Below are 14,874 nucleotides of genomic sequence, written 5' to 3' on the forward strand. Positions count from 1 at the left end.
GCAATAAGCATATTTTCGGAGTCAAGACGACGTTCAAAGACCAAATATCGATGTTTGACGCTATTTTTAATTGCAAGATGGTGTTTTTGGGTTTCATGATATTTGACGCTATTTTGAAATTCAATTCGTGACTTCCGAATTTTGCAAAGCTGTGCAAATGAAAATCGGCTTCCGTGCAAATATTTCTTTGATCGGTTTTTGATACTTTGATACGGAAAGTCCAGTCTAGCGTTCTGGATGAAAATTACATTTGAAAGAGTTGTTGAAGCTGATTTATTACTGAATGAAAATTTGATCAAGAACATCGATCGAACAAAATAAGGTGGCATCCATAAATTACGTTATGCGTATATGGGGGAAGAAGGAGCACCTTTGAACGTTACGAATGGTTACATACGAGAGGAGGAAGTGAGATTAGCGTTACGTAACAAAAAATATCTGGAACAGCTAGAATTTTACTCCAAACCACAAGCATTTTATGAGGCAAGTACATAATTTTTATGAGGATGTGGGTGATGGCATAACGTTTTGTTACATACGGGCGGTGAGGGTCGGTAAATTGAGTTTTTGTGTTACGTAATTTATGAATGTCGCTTAAGAGTTTTAGAAACCTATATATGTATGAGGTGAAAAAGTGTTTCGAAAAGTAAGTGATAGGCAGGGTATGGAGGAGATGTAAAGTTGAGTCGATTGCTGATTTGTAATAGAAAGGGCTTTGAATAAACCTTTGATGGAGCGTAGGGTTGTGATGGAGATTGATAGAAGAGTTGTGAGGAGATGAGTTAAGGCTGAGCGACCAAGTAGAAGAGAAAAAACAACAGAGAGAGAGAAATAAAGTGAAAGTAAAATGCAAAAGAGAGAAAAAATGGAAGGAAAAGAAAAAAAAAGAGATCTGTAAGCAAAAGTGACATCCAGAAAAGAGGATGTGTTACAATTAATATGGAAATAATTTAAACCTTATTTTAGGAAGAAGAGAGAAACTAACAGAGAGATGAAAACGTACTTTTTTGTGGAATTATTTGCTGAAGGTAATTTTTTTTCACATTTAAAATTCTCCGCATACATCGCGACGCGATTCAACTACAACGAATATCAATTTGCGAGTTCATCCAGTCCACAGTAACTTCTAAGCCACCATGACAACAAGAGCTAATATTAAATCCTTGTAGGACTCTTCACCCGGGAAATCTGTAATTGATAGAATTATTAGCATTAGCTGTCAAACACGGTTGAGATGAAAAAGGTTGCCAGGCTGACTTATACAATGCAATGCTGTTATTTTAAGGTATGAATTATAACTTGTGAGTAATGTTTATCCTGTAACTTCTTTTACTATTTTATAACGCTTTTTATAACGCTTTTTATTTGTTACCTGTGATTAGCTTATCCGGATTCTCTATGTGTGGTCGTTACACTGTGGTCCAAAAGGGCAAAAATTGGAACTTAATTCCTTAGCGTCTTTTGCATTCAACCTAGCTTAATGATGTCTTATAAACAATTGTTTGTATGAATGACCCGCATGATCTCACAGCTTCAAAAGTTGATTAAAGCTTCCTATGTCAACAATAAAAAAAAACTAACTCTTTTGTGTTCAGGGATAGAGGAATGATTTATTCGGAAAAAAAAGTTGTAAAAATATGAAACTTTGATGAATTCTTGAAAGAACTTCTTCAGTGACCACTGAAATTCCTTACATATCCTAAATGTTGAAATGTTTTTGAATGCTTTTTATTAATGTAGTTTTTGATTGATTACGGAAAACCAAGAATTACAATGAATTCCTTACAATCCAATGAAAATGAATTACAACAATCATCCATCCCTCATTATCATTGATACTTTACTTACCGTTTCTGCAGAGGTGTGCCACAATCCAAATAATTCAGCGGTCATCACGTAAATTCTCATTTGCTGCAGCTTTAATTGACAAATAGTACAGTATGGTAAGAATTTCAGTCAACCCATGAACTAGTCCGCGAATGCCAGTCCCACAGCCATTAGAGACAACACTATAAAAATTTCATCCGGTTTTTCTTGCGCTCACATTGCAGTAAATCATTCTTGCCGTAAACCGCAAAGCTGAACAACAAGTGTCCTTCACCTTTCAAGCTGCAGTCGATTGCGAGTGGCTGCGAGTAGAAGACCCTTCTCAGCAGCTTTTGCGAACATCTCGCCGAAGAAAAGTTCACCCATAACAGCACATTCTGCTTTAAAACGAAAATTTTTCACCCGATCTCATCGCAGTGGCGCAGCTGGTGTGGTTGGTATACACACGGGCACATTTTGCCGCAGGCTAACCAAACCGATTCCGCCTCATCATTATCCATCATCCCGAACCTGAACATAACCAAACTGTAAATTGAGCATTTTCGACAATCGCTCCAGCTCTGACAACATCTTTCTCGCTAGTGCACTCTAGTGGACACGCCAAGAACGAGCCAAAATGAAGGCCTGCCCCCGAGCGTTTTTTTCCCAGTGTACTGATCCATAAACCAGAATCGAACGCGAACCTCGCCGATGCAGGTTGAGTAAGATCGAGAGTAAAGTGAAAATGCCATCATAGAATCTACATTGCTATATTGCTGCAGCACCATGGAATTTGAAAAGAGAAAGAAAAAAAACGATTTAAGGGGCCTCACCCGCAACTAATGGATTCGAAACAACGGAATAGACGAACGGATATTGGGATCATTCGCCGAAACACGCGGGGTGAAAATATAGGCGAGCTTTTGCTTTTTATTGTGCTCTCCATCTTCTTTAATTATGTTTGTTTGCGAAAAATTGCTACGCTCGGTAGAAAGCGAACGTGCGGAACGAAATCACCGGTGTGGGGTTTTAAAGTGATTGATTAGAGACAGAGCTGGGACTCCAATCCGCCACACGCTGGTGCTGGCCAATAAAACGGAAGATGCAAAAGACGTGAAGCATAGGAGTAATTCCAAATATGTGAATCCTTTGGAGGTAGAAAAAATGCCAAAACTGGGATTCTTGAAGGAAAGAAGATAAGGTTGTGAACCCAATAATGTCGTACTAAGCCAAGTTTGATCCATTGAAATTTTGTTCCATAGTATTCGTGCAGAAAATGAAAAGAGTTTATTGAATGTGACTTAAAGATTACGACAAAATAAAAAAAAAAGCATTTCAATAGCTTAAACCAAAAAAACATTAGAGATTATAGCAATTCAACCATTCCTATGAATTTTGATGCCCCTAGCCATTACCAAAATGCGTCAACTTACGTGAGAGTGTCGTATAGAATTCGCTCGCCGGGTTCGTCGCTTAAAACGTTATGTTTACGAGGAAACTCATTTAAGTCTCTGAAAAACGGTAATGGCTAGAAACACCAAAATTCACGGGAATGGTTGAATAGCTATAATCTTTAATTTTTTCCGGGTTGAGCTTTGGAAAAGCCTTTGTGTTGACTGGTGTTATCTACCTTTCAATCAATACAAATTAGATCTTTGATTATGAGTTCCAATTTTAATTATCATTACCAATTCCATTGATTAGAAAGTAATCAATCTCAGCATTTTATTGGTTCTTATCCAATTGTCATCTAATTTTCAGAATTAAAAAAAAAACAATGAAACTTAGTTTTGCCATCTTTGATCCTGTCATGAGGTCTTGCGATCCCGGAATCCGCAATTTTTTGGATATTTACCCATGCTTTGCATGCATTTCCTCAACTGTCTTCACTATTTCAAAATGTTTCAGAAGATGCTTCTTCATAATACCTCAGTATTTCTCGATTGTATGCAGCTACGGAATATTTGATATGAAGAAATGAATAATGTGATGTTATTGCCGGTTAATCTGTGTAAGTGGCATCACTGCTTCCAAGAGAAACAGAGAAACTTCCAATTTGAATGTTCACATTTCATGAGAGAGCTCACTCTCGCACATTTGTAAGGTTCCGCCCACCAAAGCTTTAAAGCTTTGAATCATTCGCAGTATCAAACATGTTCATGTCTATGCGCAGCACGCATAGATGTACTTGAGATATTCACTAGATGAACAAAAATAATCTCTCTTCCCTGCTTGAGCTATTGCTTGAGCTAAGTGAAAAAGTAGCTTGAGATTGGAATTAATTGAATTTATTCAAAATAAATGTGTGTCATTTGAAACAATAGTACGCGAAAAAAATTTTTACGAATAAAAAACTCAAACACAGATATAGAATAAACATACATTTTATTTACCTACATTGAATCGATAACATCCATTGAATAGCGGTTTACGTATTTACCCTTCTGCTCACCCTTGCATACATTATTCTTTTTACAATGATTCCAATCAGCTCATACGTTTTTTTGTATATGTTCTTTTCTTTAATAACTTACAATCTTTCATTTTCCGTTTCCCTTTTTTGCTTCCAGACCAACCCAAAGACACCAAACAAAACACTTCATCTCCACCAAACAGCGAGTACCATTGCTGCGCGCGCTAAATACGGAGACAGATAAGCATACAGAAAGGAAACACCAAAATCCATCGAACCATCATAACTACACAATGAACGCGGCCCGGTGATGATAGTGGAGAAACCGTTACCCAAAAATGCCTCCGCTGTGAGTCACAGCAGCGTGATGTCGGCCAGCCAGCCGGCCTCGACGGCAGTCGGAGGAACCGGAGCCGCTGCCCTCGTCGTCGGTGGCAGCACCGGAGGCAGCAACCACTGGTCGCTGTCTACCAACTCGTCGACCGGTGGTACTTCAGCCGGCCGGCACAGCTGGGATCCGGGTCGGCTTGGCGTCGAGCACTTGGCCGGTGCGTTAAGCCCGCTGTGTATAACCGACGCCAGCCACGAAATAGTTCGACCAAAACCGAGACGGTAAGGCTTTCTAAGCTTGCAGCTTTTGCTGAGATTTTCCCACCCCTGAACATGTGCTCACCAAGAGTATAGGTACTGCTTGCGGCTCGTGATGGAAACCTTACAATGGTAAATTACAACAAATGGTTCACTCTGTCCATAAGCTTTCGCTTCAACGAACCGTTAGAAATGAATCGTGAAAAAAGCTCCGCCACCCATCCACAACCTGGTTTGTGGATGAAGTTTGCAACAATTCTACATTTGTTTTCGTGTTCACTATTACGATTTTCAGTGCTCATGCTATGCAGCTTGTCAATGTTTTAAGTAACTGATGTTTATTAAACTAAATAAAAATGATTGTTCTTTAAGCACAACAGATACTTTTGGACGAAACAGTGGAAAAAAAAATAATGCTGAAAACCTTTCGATCCACTTAACTCGTAACGTTGGACACGGCGGCGAAGGCTTTGTCATTTAAAAATACAAAAAAAAAACACTGATATGTATAATGTAACATGCACATAATGCTCTCAAGCTTTTCATTACCGCCTCAAGAGAAGTGTGTGGTATCCGAGCGATATTACGTAGCAACGTTTTTACTGCCCAACGGACACATGCATTTATCAGAGAGTGGCGCAACGCATCACCGGAGCAGTTATCGGGCGTTTGAATGCGTTGCAATTTTGCCGCAGCCGTGTGTATGGCGAAAAAAATGTTGCTTCCTACATTATCATCTCATTCTGCGGTACAAAACAAATAGCGTTGCACTTAGCTTCACATAAAATGTGTTACTGTGCCGAAATGCATGTGAATGCGGTACTGGAAACGTTTCCTACCCGGCGGTGTCTTTCTTTGATGTGGCGATGTTTCGATTAATGTGAATATTAGTTCACGCCTATTATTCAACTTTTTTTCGTCCTTATTATTATACTTTCTTTCGCCCTTATTTATAGGTTTTACGATCGACTGACAAAGGTAGTGGCTACCGACTTGATCGAATTGAATTTGATCGAAAATTCTATGCAAAGTATATAATAATAGGGGGTGTACGTTTTCCTAAACAGTTATAATTTTGTGTAGAATCACTTAGCAAGTTTTGCGTATTTAAACATATCCTTCTTCTCTTGGTACAAGTTATTATATTAGTATTCTGATACCAGTAAATAAACTTAACCTTTTTTGTTTTCGTTTTCCAACATGGTACTACTGTTGACAATTAAAAGTTTGGAGGGAAGAAATGCATTAGAGATGATTTTTGCCTTTCTCCTAGAAAGGTATAGCAATCACTTGCAAAACCGAAAGTATAAAAGTGCTCCAAAGGGCCGAATGGCATATATCACTCGACTCAGCTCGACGAGCTGAGCATTTTCTGTATGTATGTGTGTGTATGTGTGTGTGTATGTGTGTGTGTATGTGTGTGTATGTGCAGATTTTTATTCTCTCTCACCTTTCTCAGACATGGCTGGACCGATTTCCATGAAATTAATTGCAAATGAAAGGTCTTGGTGCCCCATAAAACCCTACTAAATTTCATTATGATCGGATTTTTAGTTTAGAGGTTATGTATCAAAATGTAAAAATCATGAAACATCATTATCTCAAAAACAACACAACCGATTTTAACAAAATTGGTTTCAAATGAACGGGCTACCTAAAAAACCCTTAACTTTTGAATTTTATGAAGATTGAACTTGTGGTTCAAAAGTTATGAAAAGAAACGTGTTCTGAAGACTGTTTAATCTCACTCATGTTTCTCAGAGATGGCTGGACCGATTCTCATAAAATTAGTGTCAAATGGAAGGTCTAGTTGCCCCATAAGACCCTATTGATTTGTTTTGCAATCGGACTATTACTTTGCCTGTTATGTTTAAAAATGTGAAATCCAGCAATGAAAAGTAAAATATTCACAAGACTACTTAAACTCACACACTTCTCTCGAAGATGGCTGACCCGGTTTCCACAAAATTAGTGTAAAATTAAAAGACTAGCTGCCTCATAACACCCTATTGAATTTTACTGTAATCGGACTGTAACTTCGTCTGTAATGTACCGAAATGTGAAAATCACGAAACTTCATTATCTCAGAAACTACACAACCGATTTGATTAATATTATTATCAGATGAGCGGGCTAGTTAAGGGTTAACTGATGAATTATGATTGAACACGTGGTTTCAAATTTTGGCTGCCCTATACGTTCCCATTTCATTTGATTATAATCGAACTTAAGCAACCGTTATGTATTAAATTGTTTATAAAACAACGAAAGTCTATTATCTCGAAGATTACATGACTTATTTGAACATAACTAGTGCCATACGAACGAGTCATCTTTCAAACTTACAAATAAAAAAGCTTCATAACAATTTGATATGAGGCTCAAAAGTTATGGAAAGAGAAGAAATTTAAAGACTATTGAAAGCTATACCTGCTTTAATCGATATATGTGGCCTCAACATAATTTAAATGTGGTATCGTACTATTTGAACGTTCCAAATTCATTGATTCCTTGAGATGTATTTAAAATCTGCAAATGCACAACGAATCGGCCATAGGATATGATCAAGGTCAAATAACAAATCGTTTAAAATGATTGGTTTTATCGAAATGACAACATCACCGACTTTTGGCTTCTGTACATCGCCTTAATTCTGAATATATTCATATTGGGTGGTATTCGGTCATTTTCAGCAGATTTTCTGGCATCAATCTAACACCGGAAATACCCATATTGGGAGGTATTTAGTTATTTTGATTGTTTTCCAGAAACTAAAAGTGGTTGTCTTTAAATTCAAATGGGTGTCCAGGGTCAATGTTTGGTTTCTATGCATGGTGCCTGAGGTCAATTGTTAGCTCCTTGAATCATTCTGGTTCCAGAGATATTCATATTGGATAGCATTTGTTTATTTTAGGCTGTTTTTCATAAACCGGTAGTCGCCATTTTGGATTTCAAAATGGTATTTAAGATAATTTCTGGCCTCTATGCGTCATTCTGGTTGAAGAAACAACAATATTGGGTGTTATTCGATCATTTTTGGCTGTTTTCCAGAAACCAGAAGTTGCCCTCCTACAATTCATGATGGTGTCTGAGGTAAATTTTTAGCTTCTTGCAACATTCTGGCTACAGAGATACTCATATTGGGTGGTATTTGGTCACTTTGGGCTGTTTTTCAGAAACCGAAAGTCGTCGTTTTGGACTTTAAAATTGCCTGTGAAATCAATTTCTGTCATCTGAGCGTAATCCTGGTTCCGAAAACATTCATATTGAATGGTATTTGGTCATTTCCGGCTGTTTGCCAGACACCGAAAGTAACCATCTTGAAATTCAAGCTTCTGTTCATCTTTCTTGTTTCCGGAGATACTCATATTTAATGGGAATCGTCCATTTCAGGCTGTTTTCCAGAAACCGGAAGTTCCCATCATACAATTCAAAATGTTGTCTGAGGCCGATTAGTGGCTCCAGTAATGATGGGTTCCGGAAATACCCATATTGGGTGGTATTTGGTCGTTTGTCGCTGTTTTTCCGAAACCGAAAGTCGCCATTTTGGATTTCATCATGGCATTTGAAAACAATTTTGATCGATTTTAGCTCCTGTGTATCATTCTAGATCCGGATATTATTATATTGGGTGGAAATCGGCCATTCTTGGCTGTTTTCCAGAAACCGGAAGTTGCCATCTTACAATCCAAAATGTTGCCTGAGGTCGATTATGGAACAAATTTGTTACCACCAAAATCATTCACCTGCCAAATATGGTTCCATTTAGTTGGTTGACTCTCGAGATGTGCAGAAATTTGTGCATCACTCGTATGGAACCACTACCTTCCAGAACAGAACAGGAGGGGTGTCAAAACCATTATGGAAATATTTGTTACCCCTAAAAACATTCACATGCTAAATTTGGTTCCATTTACTCGGTTAGTTCTCGAGATATGCAGAAATTTGTGTTTCATTTGTATGGCACCCCTCCCTTTCAAAAGAAGGAGGGGTGTCTAAATATTTGGTTCCATTTAGTTGATTAGTTCTCGAGATGTGCAGAAATTTATGTCTCATTTGTATGGAACCCCTCCCTTATAGAAAAGGGAGGGGTGTCAAACCATTATGCACATATTTGTTTCCTCTAAAAACATTTATATGCTAAATTTTGTTCCATTTACTCGGTTAGTTCGTAAGTTGTGCAGAAATTCATGTTTCATTTGTATGGGACCCCTTTCTTCCAGAAGAGGGAGGGGTCTCAAACTATCATAGGAACCTTTATCGGCACCAAAAACCCCTACATACAAATTTTCACGTCGATCGGTTCGGTAGTTTTCGAACCCATATGGATCAGACAGACAGACAGACCGGCTTGCATTTTCATATGTATAGATTACAACATCAATATTTTAGAACCTAAAGAGTGAATATACATTTATTGGATTGAAGCGTTAATGTAAATATATTTTTACAAATAAAAGGTTGAATGAGAAAGGCTGGGTCTGACCGCTAGGTGGATTAGTTTAGGTTTTTAATGATTTCTTTACCAGTACCCATTGTGCAAGAAACAAATAAATGAGAGTGCGTAACTTCACTCGCTAGCTTTCAAAATGTCTAAGGTCATTTTTTCGCCAGCACTTTTTTACAAGTCGATACCAGACTTTATCAGATTGAGTTGAAGACTCAAGATATTTTCATTTCCTTATACAAGTAAATAATCTTTTTGGTAGCATTACACTGGTCAACACAGGTGCACTCAAAAAGCTCAAACCGGAAAAAATGAAAGATTTTAGCTCCTCAATCATTCCTGTGAATTTTGGTGTCCCAGGTCGGACACGATTCTACGGGAATCAATTATCCAGAATTTTATTTTTTTTTTGGTGTTCGTTTTTAATTTTCATTCCGAAATTTCACCTTTACCATCCCTACTGGCATATTTGTCACCATTTATGATATTTTCTGGCATGTTTAGGAGATGTTCGAGTTAAGTGAAAATAAAAAAAAAATTCCAATTTTTTTGCTTTTCAAGATTTTACCCCTTTCGCCTGAAAAATAATTTCTGGTTACACCACTGCATCATGCAAGTGAAATAACGAAAGGAAATATTTGTTTTATTTTGCCATTTCGGATAATCGAGTCCGACCTGTAAAATTGATCAACTAGTTCAAAAGCTATGAATTTTTAAAATAAAATACATTGGATTCTTTTTTTACAGTTTGATGCGTCCGCGCAAAAAAAAAGAATCGCGTAAAAAAATGGCGTAATTTAGAATTTGATTTTTTTTCATCGAAAATTTGGGTCACCCTAATTAATGATAGTTTTATAAATAGGCGCTTTATTGTACGTAACAAATTTGTAGAAGAAAGTTTTTTTCTAAAATATTGCTATCGAGCTCTAGATCCAAATTTCCCCCTAAATGCCGTTTCTGGACCATTGTACACTGGTCGACATAAGTAAAAAAAATGACGCACTTCAAAGACTGTCAACGGCTTCAAAATTCACACACAATTTGTCATTTGTTCCAGCTTGAGCACTTTATTGCGATTTGTTTGCGATGGCGCATTTAGGAATATGTTATATTTATTTATTTATTGATTTAAATTTCATCTGACATCGTGGTCTTAATGAATGGTTTTAAAACTAGTCTAAAGTTAAAAATATAGTTCGCAAGCGTTGTCTAAAACTGACACAAGAAACATTAAAGTCGAAAACGTGATAGCCTTCTTGAAAACGTCTCCGTATTGTGTTGACTGGATCGTTATCACCGTATACGGTGTTCCTCGGTTCTGGCAAAATAAGTTGCCGTGGACGCAGTACACGTGCGGGAGCATAAATTCTCATGCGCTCCAGCAAGCAGGCACTATCGATTTCTCCGCGCAGTATTTTAGCGCCAAACACAGCTTGGTTTATATTTCGACGGGACTCCAGTGGCTCTATACCCAATAGGGCACATCGATGTTCGTAAGGGGGCAGGTCGTTGGGATTGCGCCATAGAAGTCTTCTTAGCGCACGACGGACAAATTTATGCTGAACAGATTCGATTCTGGATTTCCACACAGCTTCATAAGGTGACCAGACGACCGATGCGAACTCGAGTATCGAACGAACTAGGGAACAATAGAGGGCACGTAAGGAGATGGGGTCAATAAAGTCGTTTGCCATTTTCAGAACAAAACCTAGTTGACGATTGGCTTTTTGGATTATCGCGGAATAATGCAGCTTGAATGTGAGTTGGTAGTCAAGCAATACTCCAAGATCCCTGACTTCGTCAACCCGTTCGAGTATCTGATCACCGATGACATAGTTGTATAGGATAGGTCCTTTAAGTCGTCGATATGAAATCACGTAACACTTTGCCACACTCACTACCAGGAAGTTTGACTTGCACCAATGAACGAATTTATCCAGTAGCTTCTGGAGTTCTCTACAATCAGCTTCATTTCATATGATCAGGTAGATTTTCAAATCGTCAGCGTAGATTAGTACTCCACCATTCGCAAGAAGTATCGTCACGTCGTTAAAAAATATCACAAACAGCAGTGGACCCAGATTGCTTCCTTGAGGCACGCCATAGGAGGGGGTCAAGCTTTCAGATACTGTTGATCCAATTTTTACGAAGAGCTGTCTGTTGCTCAGGTATGAGCGAAGCCAGCTGCAAATATTGTCGGACATTCCAAGACGATGCAGCTTAGCAAGGAGGATATCGTGATTAACGGTGTCAAATGCGGCTTTGATGTCGGTGTATACTGCGTCAACCTGAGCTCCACCATCCATTGCACCGATACAAAATGATGTGAACTCGCACAGGTTAGTGTCCACGGAGCGTTTAGGATAGAATCCATGTTGAGCAATGCTGATATAACTCCTACAAGAGCTGAATAGCATACCTTTCATGATGATCTCGAAGCATTTTGATCCAGCTGATAAAGAGGTTATGCCACGATAATTAGCGATGTCGGACTTTTCGCCTTTCTTGTGCACCGGCAGCATATGGGAAATCTTCCATTCCGATGGGAATACTTGATGTTGAAGTGATCTATTGAAAATCGCCTGGAGGGGAGCAGTCAGAGAAGCGCTGCACTTTTTGAAGATGCAAGAGGGAATACCATCGGGGCCTGGCTTATAGGACTGCTTCAGTTTCTGTAATGCAGCTCCAACCATCGTAGCGTTAATATTAAATACGTCGAAATCTATCACGTCTCTTGGTACTAGACTGACAGCGATGTCTATTTCCTCCGCAGTGGGCACCCGGTTTTCAAACAAGCTAGCAAATTGTTGAGAAAAAAGAGCCCATTTGGTTTCCGTAGAAGCGGCATTAACATTCCCTAGGTGCATCAGAATAGGAAGACCATTCTCTTTACGCTTCGAGTTTACAAAGCTCCAAAAACGTTTAGGGTTTCACCGGAGATCCTCCTCTCTTCGCCTTACGTACCTTTTGTATAGGAAACGGTTATAACCACGGTAGGTTCGACTCGCCTCGTCAAATTGTCGCTTCGCATACAAGCTTCTATGCTGGCAATACTGTTTCAGCAAGTTGGAGCGCCGTCGACGCAGGATGCGAAGGTGCTTGTTGGACCATACATGGTTTTTCGGCGGCCTTTTTAGCAGTACAGCTTGAACGATGCAATTCTGAATAGTACGATTGAAATAGCTAACTGCACAGTCAACGTCAGAATTTTGAATCACCTCAGACCAATCAACCTCGGACAGCAATTCGTTTAGAGTGTCGTAGTCGCCACGACGAAAGTCACGTTCAGTTAGATCGATATCTTGGTGGAAAGAAACAGTAGGCTCACAAAGAACAGTGAAGCAAAGAGGTGGGTGATAAGGATCAATTGGTACAACTTCCTCAACAGCTAAAGAGACGGCGCCATCCTTTATAACGGAGTCGCTGGAGAATACGAGATCTAAAACACGGTCTAAGTTGTTTCGTATTAAATTATGCTGCCGTAGTCTGAGGAACGCCATGTTATCGAGAAGGGATTGGCTGGCCAAGGAAAGCTGTGACTGTACAGGATCAACAAAGGCATACCCGCTACCAGAACTCTTCCAAGCTAGGCGCGGTTGGTTAAAGTCACCCAGCAAGACGAGTTTTCCTATATCGCTAAACTTTCTGCTGATTTCAGAGACAGCATCAATATGAAGCATCACAAAGTTAATGTCTCGGCTTTTATCTGGTGGCAAATACAGAACACCAATGAAAAGTGGCAGTGGCTCTATGGCGATTTTTACCCATAGATGCTCAATGTTATCGGCAGCCGTGAGCTGGACAACAGATGACGCATATAACCGCTTTACGGCTATGAGCACGCCTCCGCCCGATTGACGCTGACTGTTAGAGGCACAACGATCAACACGATAAACGCAAAAATCGTTGTTGAAGAGCTGACAAGATTGAATGCGATCGTCCAAATTAGTCTCCGTGAACACGTACACGTCGTAGTCTAACTCAGTGGATGATAGAAACAGTTGATCAATTTTTGTCCTGAGGCCGTTGGTATTCTGGTAGTATATTTTTAGTTCGGATGAAGCATCGGCGGTGAGCGTTACGGTAGGACAGGAGCGACTGCGGGTCGCAGGCTGGAGTTCCTCAACTGCGTTGGGGACGGCAACGGCTTCGACAGTGCTGGCGGCAAAATCATGTCCGGGTGTCAGACAGGAGGAAAAAAGGCTCGGTTGTTGTAGGCGAGGAGGTCTAGAAACAGTAAACGATTCAGGGTACGAAGCGCTCAGAAAGTCTGCATACTTGCCTGGGTTTACATTTCGGAGAACCCCCTCTCCCACTCCAAACACAGGACCGGGACGACTGCTGAACGCTGGCTGGCATGGCTCGACTGTGACGGGGGGATAAGAGGTTTTCAAATTGCTTGCAATAAATATGCGTCCCATGAAAATATATCCCATACGTTATATGAAAAGCTCTTGAATTGCCATACAAAATATCTTTTGGTAAAAGAAAAAAAGCTATGAAAATCATACGGTTTGTGGTAAAATAACCCCGAATCGAATATTTTGAAAACTAGATAAAACTTTTCTATACAAAGCTACTTGATATTACCGGGGTTACATAATTGTAAAATAAACTTTAATTTTATCTGCAAAAATAAGAAAGCTAGATTTTTGATTTCATCGAAAATTTTGGTCACCCTAATTTGAATAAGAAAGCTAGATTTTTGATTTTATCGAAAATTTTGGTCACCCTAATTTGTAATAACAGAAAATAAGCGCATATGTAATAACTTTGCAGAAACAAGTTTTTCTCTAGAATACTATTATCAAGCTCTAGATCCAGTCGAATTTGGGTGCTGGGTGGTAGAGATGATCGGGTTTCGGGTTTTTAAACCCGAAACCCGAGCCCGTTCCGTACCCGACGGGTTCGGGTTTGAAAATTTTTGAAAGTGTCGGGTTCGGGTCGGGCTCGGGTTTCGTGAAAAAAATATTTTCGAATTCGGGTCGGGTTCGGGTTTGAAAATATCGGGTTCAGGTCGGGTTTGGGTATGGAAACCCGAAACCCGACTATAAAATCTATGAAATCTCGGGTTCGGGTTTCACAATTTCGGGTTCGGGTTTCAAAGAAATAAAATTTTCGGGTTCGGGTTTGAACGAAAAAAAAAGTCTCGGGTTCGGGTCGGGCTCGAGTTTCGACCGAAAAAAAAATTCGGGTTCGGGTCGGGTACGGGTTTGAAAATATCAAACCCGACCATCTCTACTGAGTGGCCCGGGCCCTCTTTTCTTGAAAAATTGACGTGAAAAAAGTTTTAAATTTTGATGACTTAACGCTTCACTGGAAGCTGACGAGATCTCCACTCTGTCTTCACGTCTGGCCCAGGATTAAGGGGGGCCCTCATGTCGAAAGGCCAGGGGCTTTCGCCCTCTTTGCTCCCCCCCTTTCCCCTAAATCCGGACCTGTCTAGATCCAAACTTCTCTCTGAATCCGTTCTCCTGACTACTATGTAATAGTGAACCAGGCGTCTCCATCAATTAAAACATCAAAGGGGGCGCACGGTTAACTTCCGTTGAAAATAAGTAGAAGCTTTAAACGCTCTTCCGATCCAGCTAGGTGGACGAAAGTTCACAGTTACGTATAA

At 39.6% G+C, this 14,874-nt stretch overlaps 1 protein-coding gene across 5 annotated transcripts in view; it reads left to right on the forward strand.

The window, feature by feature from the left end:
* LOC129720715 (ankyrin repeat and BTB/POZ domain-containing protein 2) overlaps nt 1-14,874 on the forward strand; it is a 251,037-nt gene that overhangs the window by 159,136 nt on the left and 77,027 nt on the right. For all 5 annotated transcript variants that reach the window (XM_055672338.1, XM_055672337.1, XM_055672340.1 and 2 more), the window contains one exon: nt 4,377-4,831. In XM_055672338.1, the coding sequence (XP_055528313.1) occupies nt 4,530-4,831 (302 nt within the window). In that variant the 5' untranslated portion in view covers nt 4,377-4,529. The remainder of the gene's footprint in view (nt 1-4,376; nt 4,832-14,874) is intronic.

The sequence above is a fragment of the Wyeomyia smithii genome, chromosome 2, assembly GCF_029784165.1.
Source record: "Wyeomyia smithii strain HCP4-BCI-WySm-NY-G18 chromosome 2, ASM2978416v1, whole genome shotgun sequence".
Classification (NCBI taxonomy): Eukaryota; Metazoa; Arthropoda; class Insecta; order Diptera; family Culicidae; genus Wyeomyia; species Wyeomyia smithii.